The sequence below is a fragment of the Bos javanicus genome, chromosome 5 (genome assembly GCF_032452875.1).
Source record: "Bos javanicus breed banteng chromosome 5, ARS-OSU_banteng_1.0, whole genome shotgun sequence".
NCBI lineage: Eukaryota > Metazoa > Chordata > Mammalia > Artiodactyla > Bovidae > Bos > Bos javanicus.
Window position 1 is genome coordinate 38,677,714 of NC_083872.1, and position 25,957 is coordinate 38,703,670.

A 25,957-nucleotide genomic window follows, 5' to 3' on the forward strand; every position below is an offset into this window, starting at 1 on the left:
AAGTCTACAAATCATAAATGTGGAGACCGTGTGGAGAGAAGGGAAGCCTCTTACACTGTTGGTGGGAATGTAAATTGGTGCAGTCACTTCAGAGAACTATACAAAGGTTCCTTAAAAAATTAAAAATAGGGCTACCACATGATCCTGCAATCCCACTCCTTGGCACATATCTAGAGAAAAACATGGTCCGAAAGGATACACGCATCTCAATGTTCACTGCAGCACTGTTCACAACAGCCAGACATGGAAGCAACCTAAATGTCCATCGAAAGAGGAATGGGTAAGGAAGATGTGGTACAGAAATAAATGGAATACTACTCAGCCATTAGAAAGAATGAAGTGCCATTTGCAGCAATACTTGGAGATTATCATACTAAGCGAAGTAAGTCAGAAAGAGAAAGACAAACACCAAATGGTATTACTTATAAGTGGAATCTAAGATATGACACAAATAAACTTATCTACAAAACAGAAACACACTCACAGACACAGAACAGACTATGGTTGCCAACGGGGGTGGGGTAGGAGGGAAGGACTGGGAGTTTGGGATTAGTAGATGCAAACTGTTATATGAAAAACAACACGTGTGTGTGTGTGTGTGTGTGTGTGTGTGTGTGTGTGTGTGTGTATAACTGAGTCAATCTACTGTACAGCAGAAATTAATACTGTCAATAAATTTTTTTAAGAAATACATCAGCTATATGTGAGTAGAAATTTTTTAAAAAGCAGAAACCTAAAAAAAAATTCATTTAAAAGCATAGCTAAACTCTTAAAATAAGTAAGAGGAATTGCCAGAAGTCATAAATGAAGAAAGAAAAGAAGCAAGAAACCAGAGTGCTGTACTAGTATCATGAGCCATGGCTGCCCCGAAGAGTCAAGAACTCAAAGCCTGGCACGGAATGAGAAACACAACTTCTGGCTCATTCAAGACAGGACTGGATTTAAGCCCTCTGTATAAAGCTAAGATTTTTGTGAAAAGGTTGAACTAGAAAAAAAAACAAAAATCACTCGTCAGTAAAAGAAAATGACAGGGCAACTTCTCTGCCCTGGTCTGGTCTCTTGAGGTGAAGAGATGCAGTTTCCTCTGAAAATTCATAAGTGCAGTCTCCCTTCATATGCATTTGAAGTTCTAAATATAATCTCACAACTCCAAAATACATATTACATGAGAGAACATGCTACCATAAGCAAGAGTCAGCAGAAACAACAGCTGGATTAAAGACCTGAGACTTCAGATATTAAAACTACCAGTTATAGAAAATAAGATGTTTAAGGAAATGGAATGAAAACATAAGCAATAAACAATCTAATTCTAGGAAAATATATAAAAAAAAATCAAATTGAACTTCTAAAAGTAGAAAATATTAACTGAAATTAAGAACTCAATGGATAGGCTGAATGACAAATTAGATACAACTGAAGACTTAGAGGTTGTAAGTAATAACCTATATTATTAACTGAACAAAATACCCATAATAGCTACTAGAAAAAGATAGACAAGATGAAGGAAAAATTTAAGAGAAATAAAATATGGGATGAAAAAAGTCTACCTACGTCCAACTGCAGTACATAAAAATAGAAACAGAGGATACTCAAAATTCAAAGAGTTAACAATTTATAATTTTCTAGCTCTAATGAAAAATGTAAATCCTCAGAAAGCATAAATTATCTTACACAGAACAAATTTTAAAAACATCCATATCTAGACACATTACAGTGAAACTGTACTTAAATAAATTTTAGGATAAAAATCTCTTCCTCGTCCCTTCACAGACTGTTGTAAAGATCTATTTTTTCACATTAATAATAGTTTTTATATCAATCTTCTAGTATATATATTTTAGTCACAAGTAATAAATGTATAAGAAACCCTCTCATAGAGGATTATAGTATATGAAAACCAACGGAATCTGTCTGTATTTTTTCAACAAAATGAATGAAGATGGTTTTCTTTCTTCCTTTAGCTCCCAATCTCTTGAAGTGAAAGACTCCTGAAGCTAAAATGGCAGAAAAAAACTATATGGCAATGCTTCTAGTTTCATTCATTCAACTATTAAATTACTGTGAATCTACTGTAGGCAAGGAACTCTGGATGTTACAAAGGTGATTAATTGCTAACTATCCTTTTAGCCTATTTAAAAGATAAACAGCACCCTGGTTGAACATATGCTAACTGTGAGTAGGAGGAAAAGATGTTACTAACTTTTGGCTGTGTAACATTCACAGGCAAACAACAGTTGGCTGTGCAACTGATGAATTCAGTGAATAAAGTTTTAGCATAAATAAAACAAAACTGAGAAACATAAACATGCTGCAAACAACCTGCCCTCCCTTAATACCTGGTTTCAACTAAAAAGCCGATGAATTTAATATTTTTTATACTTTTGCTTTACATGACACTCCAGCCTCTTTCACAATTACAATCATTAAAAAAAATGGAATGGAAAATATTTTTATATAAGAACAAATTCTAGTAAGAGAGACTCACTAGATGAAAGCGACAGGAGGGGTCATTTTTGCCCTCCTTGACTTCAATGCCATTAATTATAATTTCAACCCATCCACAAAGGTTATAATTTAATATACAAGACTACCAAAGGAACAGATTATTTTTCAGTGTGATTTATAAGTTACCTGGTCAGAGTCTGGGTATGTATCCTCAATTTCTATTTTTATGTACTCCAGTTGGACATAGGTAGACTTTCTTCATCTCTTTCATTTTCTTAATTTTTCTTTCATCTTTTCCTATTTGAAATTATGGGTATTTTGTTCTTGTAAGCACACAAGATTTAACACTTTTTTCATCTACCATAAAGAATGGTACAAAGCAACAACAGCAGTCATGTTGATACTGACAATACACTAAGCAACTTAAATAAATATGCTCATTTAATTCTACCTTTACTATGAAGTGGGAATATCACCATCCCCAAGAGAGTATTGAGGAAAAAAAGCTGACTTTTCCAAATAAGCACAGCAATTGGATCGACTGGGATTCAAGCCAAATCCCCTAATTCACAATTCCTACACTACTCTGACTTCTAAAATACTGCAGCTGCACTGCAGTAATGCTCCACAAATCCTTCTACTAAGTATACAGAAGTGTGAGCACTAGAAACTATTGAGTCATTGTTCTTCAGGTAGAAGAAAATGATCCTTGATGGAAGTTGGAGATGTAAGAAGCAATGAAAATAACAAAAGGGTAAATACTAAATGAACATTAACCACATAAAATACTATTAAGTATCTGGTGGGATTTAAAATACATATGGGAGTAAGATACTAACTAAGTCAAATCAATCAAGAGGAAGTTCAATGGAGTTCAAGTACTCTAAGATGCCTTCACTGATCATGAAGAAGTAAAAAGTACTATTTTATATTAGACTTCAATAAGTCAAGGATGTATGGTGTAAAAGAATGAACAACTACAAAGAAAATGGGAAGTGAATAAATTTAAACATTCCAAAGAAAGGAAAAAGGACTATGAAATAAGAACTACTAAACATAAATATATCAGCAACTACAGTAAATGGAAATGATTCAAGTAAAAAATATATATCAAAATGGATTTTTAAAAACTCAACTATATATGTTTCAGAGAAGGCAATGGCACCCCACTCCAGTACTTTTGCTTGGAAAATCCCATGGACAGAGGAGCCTGTTAGGCTGCAGTCCATGGGGTCGCTAGGAGTCGGATACGACTGAGCGACTTCACTTTGACTTTTCACTTTCATGCATTGGAGAAAGAAATGGCAGCCCACTCCAGTGTTCTTGTCTGGAGAATCCCAGGGACGGGGGAGCCTGGTGGGCTGCCGTCTATGGGGTCGCACAGAGTTGGACACGACTGAAGCGACTTAGTATATATGTTGCTTATAAGAGAAAGTTATTTCTCTTGAATACAAGATAAAAGTAACATGATAAAAAAAGATTACATACCAAAACTAACGTAGATAAACATGAGACGTTCGAAATTAAGGGCACTACTTCATAAAGATTTAAAGTAATTCTAAACTTATATGCAATTTGCCTTCTCTGAATTTACATCATAGCCTTAATATATAAAAGGAATAGAAACATTTAAAAGAGATATGAGAATCCACAAACATATTGAAGGTTTGACACAACTCTTTCAGAAACTGTTAAGACAAGCAAAATCAATAAGGATATATGATTGACATAATGATAAACTAGCTAACTGACATACTAATAAAACAATGAACTCAACAAAGAAAAAATACACCTTCTTTTCAAGTACACAGAACATTCAGAAAAACTGACTATGTGTACAGACACACTGTAAGTTACAACAAATTTCACAGGACCAAAATCCTAAAGAATATGTTTTCTGACTACTGACTACAGTGGTTTTGAATTTGAAATGTTTTTTTGTTTTTTTTTAAATCCACAAAATTGCCATAAGTTCAGAAACTAAGAAATAGTCTAAATAACTGTAAATAAGAAAACTCCACGGAACATTAGGAAAACATTCTAAACTGCATGACAATAAACATCAAACTTTGGAAGGTGAGTTAATGTCATGTTGAGAGGGAATTCATAGGCTAAAAGAAAAGCTACAAATCAGTAAGTATCTAGTTAAAAATTTTTTCAATACCAATCTAACCAAAAAATATAGAAGAAAAAAACCAATAAAGGCAGAACATAATGAAATATAAATCAAAACAAGAAAAAAAATGAACAAAACCAAAAGCTGGTTCTTTGAAAAAGACTAGTGACTCAACTTCCAATCAACAGAACAAAGTAGAAGTGACAGACAGTATGTGAACAGAACAAAGAAGGTAGCAAAGTATTACTTTTCTTCTCTCACTCTTGGGTCACTAGCTCTAGGGGAGGCCATAATTCCACATAAGGAACTGAAACTCATGCCAAGCCTACATGAGTGAACTTGGAAGTGGATCTTCCTACTCCAGTCACATCTTGAGAAACTACACTGTTTGTTATCAGTTTGACTGCAACCTCTTGAGAAATGCTGAGTGTGGATCCCAACAGGCTTTGTCTTTTATACCTGAGAACTTAAGAAACCAATTCTAAAGTTTCTACAGAAATTCACAGTTCCAAGTACAGGTACCCATGAGGAAAAACAAACAAACAAACAAACAAACAAAACAGGGAGAATTAGCTCTACTGGATATCAAAACTTATAATTCTCCAGTAATGACACAGTGGTACTGTTGCAAGCATCAACAGACCAATGGAATAAAAAAGAGACCATAAACAGATTCACACATATATGGACACCTGACTTACTACACAGGTGTCAGTGCAGAACAGTGAGGAACATACGGTCTGTCCAAGAGATACTTCAGGGTCAAATGGATATCCACGTGGAAAGCAATGAAACTTGACCCCAGCTACACTTAACATACACTATACATAAAACCACTTTCAGATGGATTGTAACTCAATGTAAAGGACAAAACAGAAAAGCTTCTAGAAGGTAATAAAAGAGAAACATATCTTAAATAGCAGACAAAAGATACTGCTTTTATTTAGTTTTAGAAAAAGACTAAAAAGTCTGGACTAGATTAAAAGTAAGAATTTTTATTCCTCCAAAGACATCAAAAGAATGAAAAAGCAAGCCACAAAATGGGAAAAGATATCTGCAACACATGTAACTAACAAAGGGCTTGTATTCAGAATATATAAAGAACTTCTACAAATTAGTCAAAAAAAAAAAAAAAGAATTCAACAGGAAAACAGCAAGAATCTCAACAGGTACTTTAAAAAAGAGGAAATCCACGGGCCAATAACTATATGAAAATATCCTCACCATCATCTGTAATCAGGGAAATGCAAATCAAAACCAAAAGGAGCTACATTACAAATAATAATATCAATGAAACTCACAAACACAATGCTGAACAAGACATTAAGCACAAAATAACATATACTGTAGAATTCTATTTATGTAAAGCTCAGAAACAGATAAAACTATACTACAGTGTTAGCAATCAATATACTGGTTACTTTGGGAAGGAGGGGGTAGTGATTAGGGAGGATGTACGAAGGAACTCCTGGGGTGCTGGTAATCTCTATTTCTTTCCTTAAATGGCAGTTTTCACTAGTGTCTGCTTTGTGAGAAGTCATTTAGGCTAACAATTGTTTCGAACACTCTTTCTGTACATGTGTTATACATCATTAAAGTAGAGCACATTAGGAATCATAGCAAGAGTTTAACATAACTGAACATCAGCTAACCAGAAAATTGAATGATGCCAAACTACTCATTTCTCCCCCATTTCAGATAACTGAGGGATTCAGTTCTGAGGTAGACAAAAAAAATCTCTAAATATTTGGAGAAACTCTTCTGGCAAATTCAAATAAATAAATAGAAATAAAATAGAAATGATATACAATGTATTATCCAATTTCCTGTACTATTTTCTTTAAAAGCAAAATTTTAAAAAGAGGAAGAATAAGGGGAAAACCAAGATAACAATGTAAGTGACTCCCAACATCGGCTCATTTCTAATGCTTATTTTCAAATTATCTTTAAGTAGAAACGTAAGGTTATCTTAGCGCAACTTTTAAAACACCTTCTCTAAATGAATTGAAAATATCAATTAACTAATATTGTACTCAGCAAATGAATGTTTAAAACAGACAAATTTGTTATCTCCTTGCACAATACCTGAATTACACAACAGTTAAGAGAAGACAGCAGATGTTATAGGAGGGATCACATCTTAAAAATAAGGGATGACAAATGAAGGAGGAAATATAAGAACAATTTATGTTTTAGGAATGGGGAGGGAAAGCAGGGAATTCTAAGAAGGAAACATTAATCTTTTATGGTACTTCTTATGTCTAGAAAAATAGATAAGGTTAGTGAGATTTTAAAAAAGCAAGCCAAATGGAAAATGTGAAAGGAAAATTAAAAAGCCCTCCAAAATAAACAAAATATTTCATATTAAAGTTTTCACATTTCATTTTTAACAAATAAAGGGGAAAGCTCCCCAAAACAAAACAGAATAAAAGGGCAAAAGGTAAACAGCCCAAATCCTCACACCGATGAGAAAACAGCCTCTCAGAGTTAAAGTTATACAGGAAACTTGCTATAAAATATTCCTAAGAGGTAATGTGAAAGTAGTCAGTATTTCAAGGTTGCAAAAGGACAAAGTAATACTAAACAACAATAACCATTTGTGATTTCCAACACATAAAGGGCTTTCACATGGAAAGTGACATGGAAAGTCATGCAGTCCTGTCTGACTCTTTGTGACCCCATGCACTATACAGTCCATGGAATTCTCCAGGCCACAATACTGGAGTGGGTAGCTCTTCCCTTCTCCAGGCGATCTTCCCAACCCAGGTCTCTCGCACTGCAGGCAGATTCTTTACCAGCTGAGCCACAAAAACTTATTAATTCAGCAGGAAAACAAGAAACTAATCTCATTTAACAAATGAGGAAAAGGCTCTAAGATGTTAAAGCACTAAATGGAAGCATCCAGCATTTTCTGTCACGTTGGAAATGTGCCTAATGTGAAGTACTCAGAGACTAAGTAAAATTGTCAACTTACAAGAGAGGAACTGAAGAGCAAGTGACACTAATTTGGAACCACTAGCAAAAATCCTTATCTAACACTGGGTGACAGGAAACAAGGGAGGTAAGAGAAGGAAGCTCATGCATGGGCTTATGCCATGGGGAATACTTGTATTGGGTACTTTTGTTTAAATGATGACAATCCCAGGGATATGGTCCAGGATGGTCACATCTCCTCTGGTACTTACAATATTTTATATGGGTTTTATAAGACTTGGTATCTGTATTGTCCAAATTTTATATTTTATATAAAAATAGTACCTTAACAGACCCCATCTCTATATTTACGGCTTTATATCAGGTATAAATACCTTACTTTTCATTAAACATAGAGGTGGAGACACTTGGCTTCGACATATCAAACATGATACAAATTACCGTCTGAGACAGCTTTCAGATAAAACTCCCTCGTGGCGTAGATAGTACAGTAAAGCATTTGCCTGCAATGCAGGAGACCTGGGTTTGATCCCTGGGTTGGGAAGATTCCATGGAGATGGAAATGGCAACCCACTCCGATATTCTTGCCTGGAGATCCCATAGACAAAGGAGTCTGGCAGGCTACAGTCCATGGGGTCCCAAAGAGTCAGATACGACTGAGCAACTAACATACCTACACCCTTTAAGTGAAAACTTTACACTTAATGTTTCAGCAACAAGTGTCTACAGTAAGCAGATGAACATAATCTGACTGATAAACTAACTTTCCAAAAGCTCTGAAATTTAGCCAAAATAAACAATTTATTTTCAATGTGTTTTGGGAATAAGAAATTTTTCAGAGGTAGATCTCAAATGAGTGTATGTTACTAAATCTATATATATGTTAAGTCCGAATAAGTGGTTGGTAATAACAGACTGTTAAATACAGTAGGGTAGACTTGATGTCTAGACAAGATAGTGACGAGAGCTGCACTTTTACAAAGTTTGTTACTTGCTCTGAAAAAAAAACAAAACAAAAACAAAGAATGTTTCTGTTATGTAGGGTATAAAATGCTTAGATCATGCATACACAAGATAGAGTTGCCTCTGTTTGAAACAATTAAATTTTAACCCATCAAGTGTTAAAAAGTGACTCTTTTCCATGTCTCCCAATCTAGTGAACCTTTTAGAAAGATGGTACATTTGATTAATTTTCAAGCCTTTTCACTTTAAAAGTGAAACAAAAATATCCTATTTTATACTGAGAGCACAAGAGCAAGAGCTGGTGAGAGGACTGTGAAGAATCAGCTATGCAGAGAGATGGTGCCTGAAACGAGACACTCTAAGTAAAAAGAAGATGGCCATAGGCAGACAGTGATTAAATGGAGTATGTTATTTACAAAGAAAACACTAACTGCACAATTCATTATCTCAACATGTACCAATTGATCACTGACTGATGCATAGCAATGACAAATATTTGAGTTTTTGGAAAGCATTTTAATGTAAGTACTCTATGTCCTCTGTCATTAAGAGGCTTAAAAAACAATCAACACCTAAATTTTCTAGGGTTAAATCTGAAATTAGCTTTTTTATGTACTCACATAATAGTATGTACAAAAGAAGCACTATTTAGCCTTTAATTTTAATACAATTTAGATTAGGAAGAGACCAAATATAAGAGGTCAGGGGCGGCAGCCGAGAGGAGCAACCCCACGTCCAGGAAGTGGCGGCTGCACGGGCGCAGGAGGGCCAAGAGGAGCTACTCCACGTTCAAGGTGAGGAGGGGCGGCCGTGAGGAGATGCCCCTCGTCCAAGGTAAGGAGCAGCAGCTGCGCTTTGCTGGAGCAGCCGTGAAGAGATACCCCACGCCCAAATAAGAGAAACCCAAGTAAGACGGTAGGTGTTGCGAGAGGGCATCAGAGGGCAGACACACTGAAACCATACTCACAGAAAAATAGTCAATCTGATCACACTAGGACCACAGCCTCGTCTAACTCAATGAACCTAAGCCATGCCCTGTGGGGCAATCCAAGATGGGCGGGTCATGGTGGAGAAGTCTGACAGAATGTGGTCCACTGGAGAAGGGAATGGCAAACCACTTCAGTATTCTTGCCTTGAGAACCCCATGAACAGTATGAAAAGGCAAAATGATAGGATACTGAAAGAGGAACTCCTCAGGTCAGTAGGTGCCCAATATGCTACTGGAGATCAGTGGAGAAATAACTCCAGAAAGAATGAAGGGATGGAGCCAAAGCAAAAACAATACCCAGCTGTGGATGTGACTGGGGATAGAAGCAAGGTCCGATACTGTAAAGAGCAATATTGCATAGGAACCTGGAATGTCAGGTCCATGAATCAAGGCAAATTGGAAGTGGTCAAACAGGAGATGGCAGGAGTGAACATCGACATTCTAGGAATTAGCAAACTAAAATGGACTGGAATGGGTGATTTAACTCAGATGATCATTATATCTACTACTGTGGGCAGGAATCCCTCAGAAGACATGGAGTACCGATTACGGTCAACAAAAGAGTCTGAAATGCAGTACTTGGATGCAATCTCAAAAACGACAGAATGATCTCTGTTCGTTTCCAAGGCAAACCATTCAGTATCACGATAATCCAAGCCTATGACCCAATCAGTAACACTGAAGAAGCTGAAGCTGAATGGTTCTATGAAGACCTACAAGACCCTTTAGAACTAACACCCAAAAAAGATGTCCTTTTCATTATAGGGGACTGGAATGCAAAAGTAGGAAGTCAAGAAACACCTGGAGTAACAGGCAAATTTGGCCTTGGAGTACGGAATGAAGCAGGGCAAAGACTAATAGAGTTTCGCAAAGAGAACGCCCTGGTCATAGCAAACACCCTCTTCCAACAACACAAGAGAAGACTCTATACATGGACATCACCAGACGGTCAACACCAAAATCAGACTGATTATATTCTTTGCAGCCAAAGATGGAGAAGCTCTATACAGTCAGCAAAAACAAGACCAGAGGCTGATGTGGCTCAGATCATGAACTCCTTATTGCCAAATTCAGACTTAAATTGAAGAAAATGCAGAAAACTACTAGACCATTCGGGTATGACCTAAATCAAATCCCTTATGATTTTACAGTGGAAGTGAGAAATAGATTTAAGGGACTAGATCTGACAGATAGAGTGCCTGATGAACTATGGACTGAGGTTCATGACATTGTACAGGAGACATGGATCAAGACCAGCCCCATGGAAAAGAAATGCAAAAAAGAAAAATGGCTGTCTGGGGAGGCCTTACAAATAGCTGTGAAAAGAAGAGAACCGAAAAGCAAAGGAGAAAAGGAAAGATATAAGCATCTGAATGCAGACTTTCAAAGAATAGCAAGGAGAGATAAAGTCTTCCTCAGCGACCAATGCAAAGAAATAGAGGAAAACAACAGAACGGGAAAGACTAGAGATCTCTTCAAGAGAATTAGAGATACCAAGGGGACATTTTGTGCAAAGATGGGCTCAATAAAGAAGAGAAATGGTATGGACCTAACAGAAGCAGAAGATATTAAGAAGATGTGGCAAGAATACACAGAAGAACGATACAAAAAAGATCTTCACAACCAAGATAATCACAATGATGTGATCACTCACCTAGAGCCAGACATCCTGGAATGTGAAGTCAAGTGGGCCTTAGGAAGCATCACTACAAACAAAGCTAGTGGAGGTGATGGAATTCCAATTAAGCTATTTCAAATCCTGAAAGATGATGCTGTGAAAGTGCTGCACTCTATATGCCAGCAAATTTGGAAAACTCAGCAGTGGCCACAGCACTGGAAAAGGTCAGTTTTCATTCCAATCCCAAAGAAAGGCAATGCCAATGAATGCTCAAACTACTGCATAATTGCACTCATCTCACACGCTAGTAAAGTAATGCTCAAAATTCTCCAAGCCAGGCTTCAGCAGTACGTAAACCGTGAACTTCCAGATGTTCAAGCTGGATTTAGAAAAGGCAGAGGAACCAGAGATCAAATTGCCAACATCAGCTGGATCATGGAAAAAGCAAGAGAGTTCCAGAAAAACATCTATTTCTGCTTTATTGACTACACCAAAGCCTTTGACTGTGTGGATCACAATAAACTGTGGAAAATTCTGAAAGACATGGGAACACCAGACCACCTGACCTGCCTCTTGAGAAACCTATATGCAGGTCAGGAAGCAACAGTTAGAACTGGACATGGAACAACAGACTGGTTTCAAATAGGAAAAGGAGTCCATCAAGGCTGTATATTGTCACCCTGTTTATTTCACTTATATGCAGAGTACATCATGAGAAACGCTGGGCTGGAAGAAGCACAAGCTGGAATCAAGATTGCCAGGAGAAATATCAATAACCTCAGACATGCAGATGACACCACCCTTATGGCAGAAAGTGAAGAGGAACTAAAAAGCCTCTTGATGAAAGTGAAAAAGGAGAGTGAAAAAGTTGGCTTAAAGCTCAACATTCAGAAAACTAAGATCATGGCATCCGGTCCCATCACTTCATGGGAAATAGATGGGAAAACAGTGGAAACAGTGTCAGACTTGGTTTTTTTGAGCTCCAAAATCACTGCAGATGGTGATTGCAGCCATGAAATTAAAAGATGCTTACTCCTTGGAAGGAAAGTTATGATCAGCCTAGACAGAATATTAAAAAGCAGAGACATTACTTTGCCAACAAAGGTCTGTCTAGTCAAGGCTATGGTTTTTCCTGTGGTCATGTATGGATGTGAGAGTTGGACTGTGAAGAAAGCTGAGCGCCGAAGAACTGATGCTTTTGAACTGTGGTGTTGGAGAAGACTCTTGAGAGTCCCTTGGACTGCAAGGAGATCCAACCAGTCCATTCTAAAGATCAGCCATGGGTGTTCTTTGGAAGGAATGATGCTGAAGCTGAAACTCCAGTACTTTGGCCATCTCATGCGAAGAGTTGACTCACTGGAAAAGACCCTGATGCTGGGAGGGATTGGGGGCAGGAGAAGGGGACGACAGAGGATGAGATGGCTAGATGGCATCACTGATTCAATGGACGTGAGTTTGAGTGAACTCCAGGAGTTGGTAATGGACAGGGAGGCCTGGCATGCTGCGATTCATGGGTCACAAAGAGTCGGACATGACTGAGCGACTGAACTGAATTGAACTAAGATTACTCAGTCTAACTACTTATTTTGAGGAAGAAAATGAAGGAAAGCTAGTGAGCTGCCCATACGTTCAAAAAATGGTTGACATGTAGAATTTAAATTAAAATAAAAACCATATATTAAGTAGATTGATCTAGACTGAGAGTAAAATTGTATTAACCTGTAACACTAATGACCTACATAGGCAACAAAATGATTTCTGAACTTGATTTTTATTAAAGTGGCTCCTACATGGCTAAGAAATAACATTTCCTCCATATAACAAGGTTGGCATAGATATGACTGAGTATAAAAAATAATATTTTTACTAAAACAAATGTTTTAAGTCTTTGAAAGTTAAAAGAAGGAAAGAAGAAAAATAAGCAATCCCCTCTATCAATAGTCTCTGAGTACTCTCTGCTTTAGAACATTAGACTGGTACCCTCTCTGGATCTTAAATTATTCATGTGCACATTTTAACTGTAAGTTATCAAATAAATATATAATCAACCATTCTGTTAACAGAAAGACTTACTTACAGGTAGGAATAATCAGCTTTTTCATAAAACAGCTTTATATTATTAAGTAGTATCCTGAAATAGCCAGAGATCTTAAAAATGAATTTGCTTTCATGTACTTGTTCTCTTTTTAAATTATCCAACAAACAAGCAGAAAGATGAGATAGCCTTGTCCCCCTTACAAATGGTGATTTTCTGCAAACTGAGGAATATCATGAATAATGCATTTAAAGAATATTATCAATATTCTTTATACATCCCCACAATTAGACTGGCTTAGATATTATTAATTGCATCTACTAACATATTTTAAGAAAGGCTGACAAAGGTTGGTACAAGGAAGAAGTTCAGATTCTCTGCAAACTCACATATTACAGTTATTCTCAAACTTGCCAAGCCAACAGAACCACGAGAATTAAACAGATATGCTGCTGATCTCCTATGCAATTATTAAAACCTGCACAGCACCCCACAAGACCTAAACACAGAATATGATACTCACAGTATTAATGCAACTGTTCCACACCCCAAACTGTTCATTTTAAATGTAGTACTGTTTATTTTAAACATACACATATATACTTTTTAATGTGTAGAAACCAGAGGATCTATACTTTGTAACATGGTTTCCAAGGGATTATAAACGTCTATTAATAAGGGACTAGTTATATATATATACTGATATAGAATAGTCACTAAAAAATACTGAACAGGGTGGACAGTATGCTATGGTATTTAAAGAAAAAGTATAGAGACACACACACCAACTTTTATCTCCACTCATCTGAATCAAACATGTTCCAGTTGTGTGTGTGTACATATATACATATGTGCATACACACCGGGTATGTATACATGTACACACACATACACAAATACTGTATATAAACTCTGTATACACATATACATATATATCACTTACCAATTTATCTATACACTGAGAAAAGAAACTGGGCGGCTAAAAATTACAGGTGAAAAGGAAACTTGTTTTTCACTGCATAATCTCTTGTGCCTTTTGAATTTTATCCTTGTGTATTTTATCACTTAAAATACATTTTTCAATAGATGGGTTGGACAATATTTAAACTAAGCCAAAGGACATGCTTTTGATATATAACCATAACTTTAGTTCCTAATTAAACCTTATTGCTGTCAATATAATCAACTGCATATCTGAACAGAAAAAACTTTCATTAATATTTGTTTTGGGTGATATTAAGAAAGTGTTACAACTTATCCAACCGAATACTTAAGGTCTACACATTATATTGCATGTTAATTATACCACAATTGAAAAACAGTATAAAACGTCTTACATAAAAGGTGGTAATTAATCATTTTCAGCACATTAGAAGCTATGTGTGCATGCTAAGTTGCTGCAGTCATGTCTGACTCTTTGCAACCCTATGAACTGTAGCCCACCAGGCTCCTCTGTCCATGGGATTTTCCAGGCAAGAAAACAAGATCTCCTGCAGGAGATCTTCCCAATCCAGGATCGAACGTGCATCTCCTGAATTGCAGGGAGATTCTTTACCACTGAGCCATCAGAGACACCCAGAAACTATGGAAGAACTTACGAAAATACAGTCACTTCCTTTCAATTCCTTATTAGTAAAATCAGCATCACCTGGGAGAATGTCAGACATTGCGTCTCAAGCCCCATTCCAGAACTACTGAATGAAAACCTGTATCTTAACAAGATCCCCCAGTGATTTACAATACACTGAAGTCTGAGAAGCTCTGACAACTTATTAACCAGAATATTTATGGCTGAAATCCATGAAACTCTTCTTTGTAAAAGCCCCCTACATGTACAATAAAGACAGAGAATCACAATATAAGCGCTGTGCCTTGAGAGTGAAGAGATGAAACGTTCTTTTTTTTAAGACTAGTTGGCATGGCAAAAGAACTCAATAATCTTCAGCTTCCAATAGCTCAGCTGGTAAAGAATCTGCTTGCAATGCGGGAAACCTGGGTTCAATCCCTAGATTGGGAAGATCCCCCGGAGAAGGGAAAGGCTACCCACTCCAGTATCGTGGCCTGGAGAATTTCATGGACTATACAGTCCATGGGGTCTCAACGAGTCAGACACCACTGACTTTCACTTTCACTTCATACACCCACTATCCTTATACTGCTTCATTAAGTACCTATTTCTCTACAACCTTCTGTGTCCTTAGGAGGATTTTAGCCACCCAGACACTCTTAGTCATATGATCTGCTAGGTCAACCATGTACATGCACACTTTTTGTCTGTATGCATGTATATACACACGTGTGTATACTCACTGGATTCCATCTGAAGAAAGAGGAAGATAGAAGAAACTAAGTCCGATCTTGCCAGTGGGATTACAAGTAGACTTAAATATTATATGCCAGGATCCCAAGAAAACAGAGGATCTCACTGAGAGGCTATGTCTAAGCACAATTTTATCAAAATATGAGGGATTTTGTAAATCTAAAATAAGACAATTCCAAAGAGTTAAGAGTAAATATTGTTTTATCCCTCAAGGTACAGTAGAGCAAATAAGTTATGTAATAATAGGGGATTTCAATTTGTGTGCTTCATTCAAAATAACAATTTGTTAAAAGACAAGATTCCTCACTAATAATAAAGCAAGGAGTAGGATGCACTTTCTGGAGAAGGTGATGGCATCCCACTCCAGTACTCTTGCCTGGAAAATCCCATGGATGGAGGAGCCTGGTAGGCTGCAGTCCACGGGGTCACGAAGAGTCGGACACGACTGAGCGACTTCACTTTCACTTTTATGCATTGGAGAAGGAAATGGCAACCCACTCCAGTGTTCTTGCCTGGAGAATCCCAGGGACGGGGGAGCCTAGTGGGCTGGCATCTAGGGGGTCACACAGAGTCGGACATGACTGAAGTGACTTAGCAGCAGCAGCAGGATGCACTTTCAAACCAAATAGTTCAGTTAATAGTAGGTATGTGAGGGCTTGTGGGATATACTACAATTAAGAGGTTAATGAAATTGTAAACACCTGAACCAGAATATGAATCACCTATAATTTTGTAGGTTAGATCTCTCTAGGAATTACCATAATGACTGAAGAAGTTCTGAAGTTTGCCCCTCAAAGCTCAGAAGCCAGGAAGCCTAGGAAAGTACTTTGGCAATTGAATGTAAACAGTGGCCCAAATTGGTTAAGAGGAGATATCTGGGGAAATAAAAATAAGGGGGAAAAGATACACCACAGAATCCAAAGCATCAGGATGATAAATGTGCTGGAGCAAGAGAATGAATCATATTCACTAAAAGATATTCATTCACGTGAAAGTGAGATGATTCAAATGATCTCTAGCAACACAATATTCAGAGACGCAATCTGAGGTCTTCTGGCTCAAAGATTTTAGACCAGTGATTCTCTGCCATATGATTACAAGCTGTAAGCTTTTTAAAAAGACACCTGTACCTCTATCCTACTGAATTATTATATGCCCAAGAATGAGATGGCAATAAAATGGCAAAGAACATAAATCCACTCTTATTGAAGTGATTCTGATCCAATCTGTTTCCATATACATGACTTTAAACAGTAAATAAGCCACATTTGTAGGCCATTTGAATTAAATTTTAGCCTGAAGATTTAGCTTATTATATATTGCAACACTGCCTCAAGTGAATGACTTTCTTGGGATTCAAGGGCTGAAGGACCTAATTTATAGCCTTCAAAAAATTATACGTGGATATTTATCTTTATATGAGAATATACTGTACTAGACATACAAGGAGAAAAAGCAACTCTGCTATAACACCAACATTTACATTCCTACATTATTCTAAGCTTGATTTGTTGGCCTCATCTATGCAGGCCCTTTTGGGGGAGGCTATTATTCATACTGTAAATCATGCAGTATTTCAAGCATATGGAAAAATATAAAACCTTTATAATATTCCTATCCATCTGTTCTTTAATCTCTAAAAATAAATGCACGAAACTTGGAAATGGAAAAAACGGGAAGCAAACCCCCTTAAAACTAACTTTTTCATTTTCACTATAATGTTAAGATAATTATTTGTAAAATAATTATGTATTATTATTTCCTAGCTTTGTGACATTTTTGAGGAATTCTGGATTGATTTTCTTGTCAATATATGAAAACTAAAGTACCCTAGCCAAAACATGGTAGCTACATTCCAATATCTAATATCATTAAATTCTTTATTTTATAATGGTTTTACTTCTCTAATGATCAGAATATAGTAATGACCTTTTTCTTTCTTTAGGTCATCTCTCCTTGCACAATATGCTTCAGTATCAGATTTTTCATGTGTTTGAACAATAGGCAGATGAAAACAGAAATAGTCATACTTACATGTCAACCATATATGGGTATCTATAAAGTATATACTGGTTTCATACTAAATTTTGTGTGCTGCCAAGCTGGGCTCTACCTCTGAGTAGTCAAGATCAAACAGATCAACTATGATTAATAACAAGAGAAGATAGCACAAAGATTAAAAAACAACAACCCAATACTCCCTTCTAACAGGGAGGTCAGTCAAGTTTTTCTACCAGTAATATTCTTAAGAAAAATCTCCTTTAAAGAACTGCAATTCAGGTGGAAAAGAAAAATAAGAAAGTAATTAATTCATTTAACAATCATTTATCAAGCACTTACTACTAAGTGCTGGGCATAGGTACACTGTTAAGTGGTCAGTTTAAGATACAGTCTCGTTTCAAGTAACTAAGAGACTATCCATACAACAAATATTTCTTGTGAGTCCACTATGTGTCAATCACTGTCGTGGGTAATGATGGAAGATAAAGCAGTGAACAAAACAAAGCCCTCGCTTTCATGAAGTTTCCATATGGTAAAGGAGACAAGCAAACATATGTCAAATGGCAGAGGGGGGAAAAAGCTAAAAAGAAAAGTAAGTGAAAGTAAAAAGACAATAATAATGATATACATATTTATGCTGGAAGATACACCTAGTGAGAAAACTATTTTACTCTCATTTAATTGATATCTTTAAAGGTGCTAAACTACCTTTCATATAGCCAAGTTAAACAGGATTTTCTCAGTCTCCATTTTCCTATACTCCTCCAAGCATCTGACATTGCTAACTAACTCTGTTTTGAAACTCTGTTGGCTTACTGACAAATTTCCTATCTGGGTTCTTATCTTTTGCACTAGATTGGCATCAATATACGCTACAAATCATATCTAGGATTTAAATAAGATCTTGTATTTAACCAAAGGAAATAGATTCTAATTGATGTGGAAATAGACAGCACCTTGGAAAAAGGTTTAATTTTGTTCTTAATTGCCAATAGTTTTTAGAAGATTCTATAACAATATAACATTTATTCAAGCCATTAGAGAGTAACAACATCAAAAACAAACAGCTGTACAACATTACATTTTATAAAGTCCTTTTATATTTACTACATTTAATTCTCATAAAGTGATAATACCCTATAAGGTAGGTAATATTTCCATATTGAAACACTTTCAACTTTTATATGTATAATGAGCATATGTGAGGAGGATTAAAGAGGAAAGGGCTGCTACATTTTAAATCTTAGGAAAGACAAAGCCTCTAGGCTTATTCCATTCCAAAATTATATTTCACACTGTATTAAGACATAGATGGAAGGTTTTATCCTATGATGATTCCTTAAGCAATCTATTCAATCTATTAAAAATAAGATCCTGAGTTTTCAAAATGATATCATTAAAAATTAGATTTAAATGCCTATCCTTTACTTTTTATTTAATATTTGAAAAACGATTAAAGGTATAATGAAAACCATTAAGAAACATCTGTATTTCCAGTATTCAAAAATAACATTCACTAACATTCTGGTATATTTAGTATTTCTTTCAACTCATCTCTATTAAGTTCAGTAGTTTTTTAATTGCTCCACACTAACTAGAATACTCTCTAAAACAGAAGCTTGCTTTTTATTAAAAGAAAAAAAAGCAAGCAGGAGTGGGAGACAAAATTGATCACAATTACTGTGAAATCAAATCGAACACTTTTTAGAATTTTTTAAATGGTAATTTCAGGGTCATAAATGAAAAAAGATAAAATGAAACATATTTATTCAATAAATATTTTCTGTAACTACTGTGTACAAAATGAACAAAAGATTTTGTACTTTAAGCAGACTGGATTCTCACCTGTTCAATCTCTTTGGTTTTTGTTGCTATTGCTTTAGAGCGACTGGTTAGCTGACTGTCTTCGAACAATTCTATGCCATCTGTTGCATTTGACTCAGGTTCTACTGGATGGTCAATGAACAATGGTGCTGTGGATCCCGCCTTTAGAAGAAATTAGAAATCTTTCATTACTTTCCTAAAGGACATATACAGCATTTTAGATGACTACATATAAGCACTAACCAGCAGATTATCTCAAAAAAAAAACACTAAATTTGATCTGTTATAAGAAAAGAAACACTTTTAATTTTGTTATGCATAATGAACATACGAGAGCTTTCCAGGTGGTGCAGAGGTAAAAAAATCCGCCTGCCAATGCTAAAGATGCAAGAGATGTGGGTTCAATCCCTGGCTCAGGAAGATTGCCTGGAGTAGGAAATGATAACCCATTCCATTACTCTTGCTGGGAAAATTCCATGGACAAGGGGCCCGGCAGCCTACAGGCCATGGGGTCACAAAGAGTTGGACCCGACTGAGCACACATACACATAATGAAGATATGTGAGGAGGATTAAAGAGGAAATTCTGGCTACTTTTTAAATTTTACATAGGACAAAGATTCTAGGCTTATTCCATTCCAAAATTATATTTCATACTATATTAAGACAGAGCTAGAAGGTTTTGTTCTCTATTTCTTAAGCAACTTATTTAAGAAACACAGAAGAACAAAGTTCAACTGGAAGAGAGAAGTATGAACAAACATAAACAAATAACAGAAACGTGGAAAAGGGCTCTACTTCCAGAAGTTAAAAACACCATTCTTCCTATAGCCTATGAATTACTGAAATAACTGAAAACAACTCCAACCAGCAGTAATAATTACTTCAACAATACTGCAACAGTTCATTAATGAGTAAATAATCCCACAAAAAGCCCAAGGTCAATTATTTTATTGTCTAAAAATACTTTTGTTGAAAAGAGAAAAACTAAATAAATGAAGGAAAACTATTAGGGAATGAATAAAGTAATGAATAGAGAAACTATTCATTAGTTTACTCAAAAATTTATTCTATGATAAATGCCAAGCACAGCTCAATGAACACTGGATATATCAATGAATGGAACAGACAAAAGTTCTTGCCTTCATGGAGGTTGCAGTAAGCAGTAGTTTGGAAAGAGTAAAGTTTGAGTTAATATAATTTAGTTGGGTGGGAGGTGAGGGAGAAAAGAAACTTGTACTTATTACAATTTATGGCTGTTGTAACTGAAGTAGCAACAAACAGCAGTAGGTTTAAAAAGTCACAAGATATATACTAATTAGCGGTATTTTTCATCAGTAAGAGCAGTCACATTTCAATGCCTAGTGTGTTGTACACTGCCACAATCTTTTTAGAGATTAATTTGGCAGTATTTATCAGAATGTTCCACATATCCTTTGCACTCAGCACTTCACCTTTAAGAACTTAATTTACAGATACAACATGTGCAATAAATACTGCAATATGGCTGCCATCAATAGCAAGTGGTTGAAAACAATCTAAATGTTCATCAAATAAATTATGCACTGTCTAGAACCAAGGAATACTAAGAAATCATTAAAAAAAAAAAAACCACCAGTCTACATATACTACCTAATGTATCCAAACTTTCCTCCTGGCAAGGCCTAAAGGTCATTCCCCATAAATACCCAGCCAATTGTGTCAAAAACAAAAGGGAAGAAAGAAATATGGGTGTTAATGCATTTATGCATTTATATGAACAAACTATTTCCATAAGGATATTATCTCTGGGGGAAAAAATGATAAAAGAGACAGTCTCAATAGGAATAACTTAGAAGAAACTGTACCTATTCCAATGCCATTTGAATTTCTGACACATGTATGCATAATCTACTTTTTTAAAAAACCTGGTTTTTACAAGTCTGAGTTACATATCTTAAGGGATTTAAATTTGAAGTATATGAATCATTTAAGGGGAGAGGATTCTGAGAAGATAGCAGAGTAGAAAGCACTAGCAATCTGTCTCCCAACCTACACAAAAACTATATTGGCATTATTTGTCTGATTTAAGTACTATGAAACTCTGGACTCTGCTGAAGCCTTGTCCCATGCAGAGGAAGATAAACTGAGATTACATTCAGCTCTCAGCACAGTAGCAGCTGGCCATGTCCCACTCTGAGCCACTTGGCAGTGAGCTGTGTACATGTTCCTAGAGCAGCTTAACACATAGCCTATGGGAGTCAGGTTGGGCAAAAAGCACCCCATCCTCCAAAGAACGAGGAACTAACTGTCCTCCAATCACTGATTCCTGCTTCTGATCAAGAGGTGCAAAGAGGTGAACAGCCATTGTTACTGTACCTCCCCCAGTGTTGCAAGCCCCACTTACTTTGGCTGAAGTGCCTTCCAGGGTGTATAAAGGCCAAGCACCCTACCACCCACCTCCCTCCATTTTTCATGTTTCTTCTTTTGGGAGCCAGACATTAAAGATAAGTTTGTTCATTTAAAAATAAGTGTATACAAGGGTGAAGACAGAAAGTAACTGGGTTATACCAAGGGAAAAGCTCAGAAAGAACTGAGAAGCCTTTAAAAGTTTTCACCTCAGGCTGATCCTCAGTACAGCAACAGTGGCCAACAATAAAAAATGGTAACAAATAACAACTGAAAAAAACCCAGCAAGCCCTAGAAAAGAGGGAGAATATGACTTGTCAGAGTTACCTGAATCAAACACCCAAAGCACACCAAAAAAAATTATACAAAGAATCAGCAAAGTATGGTTTATTCAAAGAATTAATCATCAGAAACTACTCAAGAAAAAGACCTAATGGAAGATCTACTGGACAAAAACTTTTTTCAGAGCTAAGAAGATCAATAATTACAACAAAAATGCACTACAGCGATTCAAAGGAAGAAAGAATCAGTGAACTTGAAAATTAGGACAACAGAAATTATCATCTGAATGACAGGGAGAAAAAACATTGAAGAAAACGGAACAGAGCCTAAGGGATTTGTGGGGCACCATTAAGTGGATCAATATATTAGATTGGTACAAAACTAACTGCATTTTCAGACCATGAATTTTAAATAATTATAACTAGACTCAAATACATCTTTGTTAATCAAAATAGGAGCCACTACAATCAACACATTTTTTCCAACAAGAAATAAGTTTGTTTCCTGTAGCATAAAAAACCAAGCTTTAGGATTTGATGAACTCTTGGAAAGTATTTTCTTTTTTTGGTTTGTTTTGTTTTATTTTTATTTTTTATTTATTTTTTAAATTAATTAATTTATTTTACTTTACAATATTGTGGAAAGTATTTTCTGCCTCCTGCTAGTAGTAGAGGCATTTTCTCTGCCAAAAGTTGTCGAGATGGTTGAAGGAATGGTAGTCAGTTGGCAAGAGATAGGTAAATATGGCAGATGAGGCAAAACTTTGTAGCCCAATTTGTTCAACTTTTGAAGCATTGGGAGTGCAATGTGCGGTCAGGTGTTGTCATAGAGGAGAATGGGGCCCATTCTGGTGACCGATGCTGGTGGCAGGCATTGCAGTTTTGGGTGCATCTCACTGATTTGCCAAGCATACTTCTCAGATGTAATGGTTTCACCAGAATTTAGAAACCTGTGGTGGATCAGACAAGCAGCAGACCATCAAACAGTGACCATGACCTTTTTTGGGTGCAAGCTTGCCTTTGGGAAGTGCTTTGGAGCTTCTTTTCAGTCCAGCCACTAAGCTGGTCATTGCTGGTTGTTGTACAAAATCCACTTTTCATCACAAGTCACAATCCGATTGAGAAATGGTTCGTTGTTGTTGTGTAGAGTAAGAGAAGACAACATCTTGAAATGACAATTTTTTTGGTTTGTGGTCAGCTCATGAGACACCCACTTACTGAGCTTTTTCACCTTTCCAATTTGCTTCAAATACCAAATGACAGTAGAATGGTCAACACTGAGTTCTTTGGCGACTTCTCGTGTAGTTATAAGAGTATCAGCTTTGATGAATGCCCTCAGTTGGTCACTGTCAACTTCTGGTGGCTGGCCATTATGTTCATCTTCAAGGCTCTTGTCTCCTTTGCAGAATTTTTTTTTTTTTTTTAATTTTAATTGGAGGCTAATTTCTTTACAATATTGTGGTGGTTTTTGCCATACATTCACATGAATCAGCCATGGGTATACATGTGTTCCCCATCCCATCCCTCAAGGTCATCCCAGTGCACCAGCCCTGAGCACCCTGTCGCATTCTTTGCAGAATTTCTTCAATCAACACTGCACTGTATCTTTGTTAGCAATTCCTGGGCCACAAGCATTGCTGATGTTACAAATTGTCTCTGCTGCTTTATGACCCATTTTAAACTCAAATAAGAAAATCGCTCAAAATTGCTTTTTGTCTAACATCATTTCCCTAATCTAAAATAAATACAAAATAAACAGCAAGTAATATGTCTTTAGCAAAAAATATAAAGTGATAAATGTGTATTAAAATGATGTATAAGATAACCACATTTATTTAAGAAGGTATTCCAATACCAAATAGCAAAGTTCAACAATGCAAAACAGCAATTACTTTTGCAACAATCTAATACACTTAAATACATACAATCTTCTGGGAGTCCAAGAGAGGAGACAGAGAGAAAGACACAGAGAAAATATTTGAATAAATAATGACTGAAAACTTCCAAATCTGATCAAAGACATGAATTCAAACATCTAAGAAGCTCAAAGAACCCAAGTAAGATGAACTCAAAAAAGCTCAAAGGACATATTACAATCAAACTTTCAGGACAAAGACAAAGGCAAAATCTTAAAAGCAACGAGAAACAAAATCATTAATACAAGAAGTCATCACTAAAATTAAGTAGCTTTCTCATCAGAAACTTTGGAGGCCAGAAGACAATGGACTGACATGTCCAAAGTGTTAAAAGAAAAAACTGCCAACAATGATTACTATATCCAGTAAAACTGTCCTTCGAAAGTGATGGCGAAATTAAGACATCCAGGTAAATAAAAGCTGAGAGAGATCATGACACTAGATCTGTCATGCAAGAAATGCTCGAGGGAGTCTTAAAAGGTGAAAGGAAAGGACACTAGATAGTATCTTGAAGCTGTGTGGAAGAATAAAGAGCTCACTATACTGAAATGCATGGTCAATTATAATGGCTAATATAAACTGTACTTTTTATTTGCAACATGATTTAGGAGCCTATGACATTTAAAGAAAAAAAATTATAGGTGTAAAAGTTGGTATCACTGCAATGTTGGTTTATAACTCCAAATCTTGAGAGTCCCTCGGACAGCAAGGAGATCAAACTAGTCAACCCTAAAAGAATAAATCCTGAATATTCATTGGAATATTCACTGATGCTGAAGCTCAAACTCCAATATTTTGGCCACCTGATGTGAAGAGTTGACTCACTGGAAAAGACCCTGAAGCTGGGAAAGACTGAGGGCAGAAGGAGAAGGGTGCAACAGAGGATGAGATGGTTGGATGGCATCATCGACTCAATGGATGTGAGTTTGAGCAGACTCCAGAAATAGTGAAGGATAGGGAAGCCTGGCATGCTGCAGTTCACAGAGTCACAATCAGATATGACTGAGCGACTGAACAATGACAACAACAAGGAGCTCCTTGTTCCAAGGAGCGTCTTTTAATTTCTTGTCTGCAGTCATCATCTGCAGTGATTTCGGAGCCCAAGAAAATAAACTCTCTTACTGTTTACACTGCTTCCCCAACTATTTGCCACGAAGTGATGGGACTGGATGCCATTATCTTTCTCTTTGAATGTTAAGTTTTAAGCCAGCTTTTTCACTCTCATCTTTTACTGTCATCAATAGGTTCTTTAGTTCTTCTTCACTTTCTGCCATGCAGGTGGTGTCATCTGCTTATCTGAGGTTATTGATATTTCTCCCGGCAATCTTGATTCCAGCTTGTGCTTCATCCAGCCTTGTATTTCACATGATATACTCTACATATAAGTTAAATAAGCAGGGTGGCAATATACAGCCTTGACGTACTCCTTTCCCTGTTTGGAACCAGTCTGTTGTTCCATGTCGACTTCTAACTGTTGCTTCTTGACCTGCATACAGATTTCTCAGGAGACAGGTAAGGTGGTCTGGTATTCCCATCTCTTTAAGAATTTTCCACAGTTTGTGCTGATCCACACGTGTAGTCAATAAAGCAAAAGCATATGTTTTTCTGTAACTCTCCTGCATTTTTGATGATCCAGCAGATGTTGGCAATTTGATCTCTGGTTCCTCTGCCTTTTCTAAATCCAGCTTGAACATTTGGAAGTTCACAGTTCACATACTATTGAAGCCTGGATTGGAGAATTTTGAACATTACATTGAGATGAGTGAAATGAGTGAAATTGTGTGGTAGTTCAATGCCAAACTGAACATTCTTTAGCATTGCCTTTCTTTGGGACTGGAATGAAAACTGACCTTTTCCAGTCCTGTGGCCACTGCTGAGTTTTCTAAATTTGCTGGCATATTGAGTTCAGCACTTTCACAGCATGATCTTTTAGGATTTGAAATAGCTCAACTGTAATTTCATCACCTCCACTAGCTTTGTTCGTAGTAATGCTTTCTAAGGCCAACTTGACTTTGCATTCCAGGATGTCTGGCTCCAGGTGAGTATCATACCATTGTGATTATCTGGGTCATGAAGATCTTTTTTGTGTAGTTTTTCTGTGTATTCTTGTCACCTCTTCTTAATAT

At 36.4% G+C, this 25,957-nt stretch overlaps 1 protein-coding gene across 14 annotated transcripts in view; it reads right to left on the reverse strand.

Annotated features, from left to right (window-relative positions):
- The window catches only part of PPHLN1 (periphilin 1), a 175,191-nt gene that overhangs the window by 40,855 nt on the left and 108,379 nt on the right, over nt 1-25,957 (reverse strand). For 13 of the 14 annotated variants that reach the window (XM_061416416.1, XM_061416415.1, XM_061416413.1 and 10 more), the window contains one exon: nt 19,269-19,409. In XM_061416416.1, coding sequence (XP_061272400.1) covers nt 19,269-19,409 — 141 coding nt within the window. Of the gene's footprint in view, nt 1-16,180; nt 16,298-19,268; nt 19,410-25,957 lie in introns of all 14 variants that reach the window. The other variant, XM_061416414.1, reaches the window with a different exon arrangement.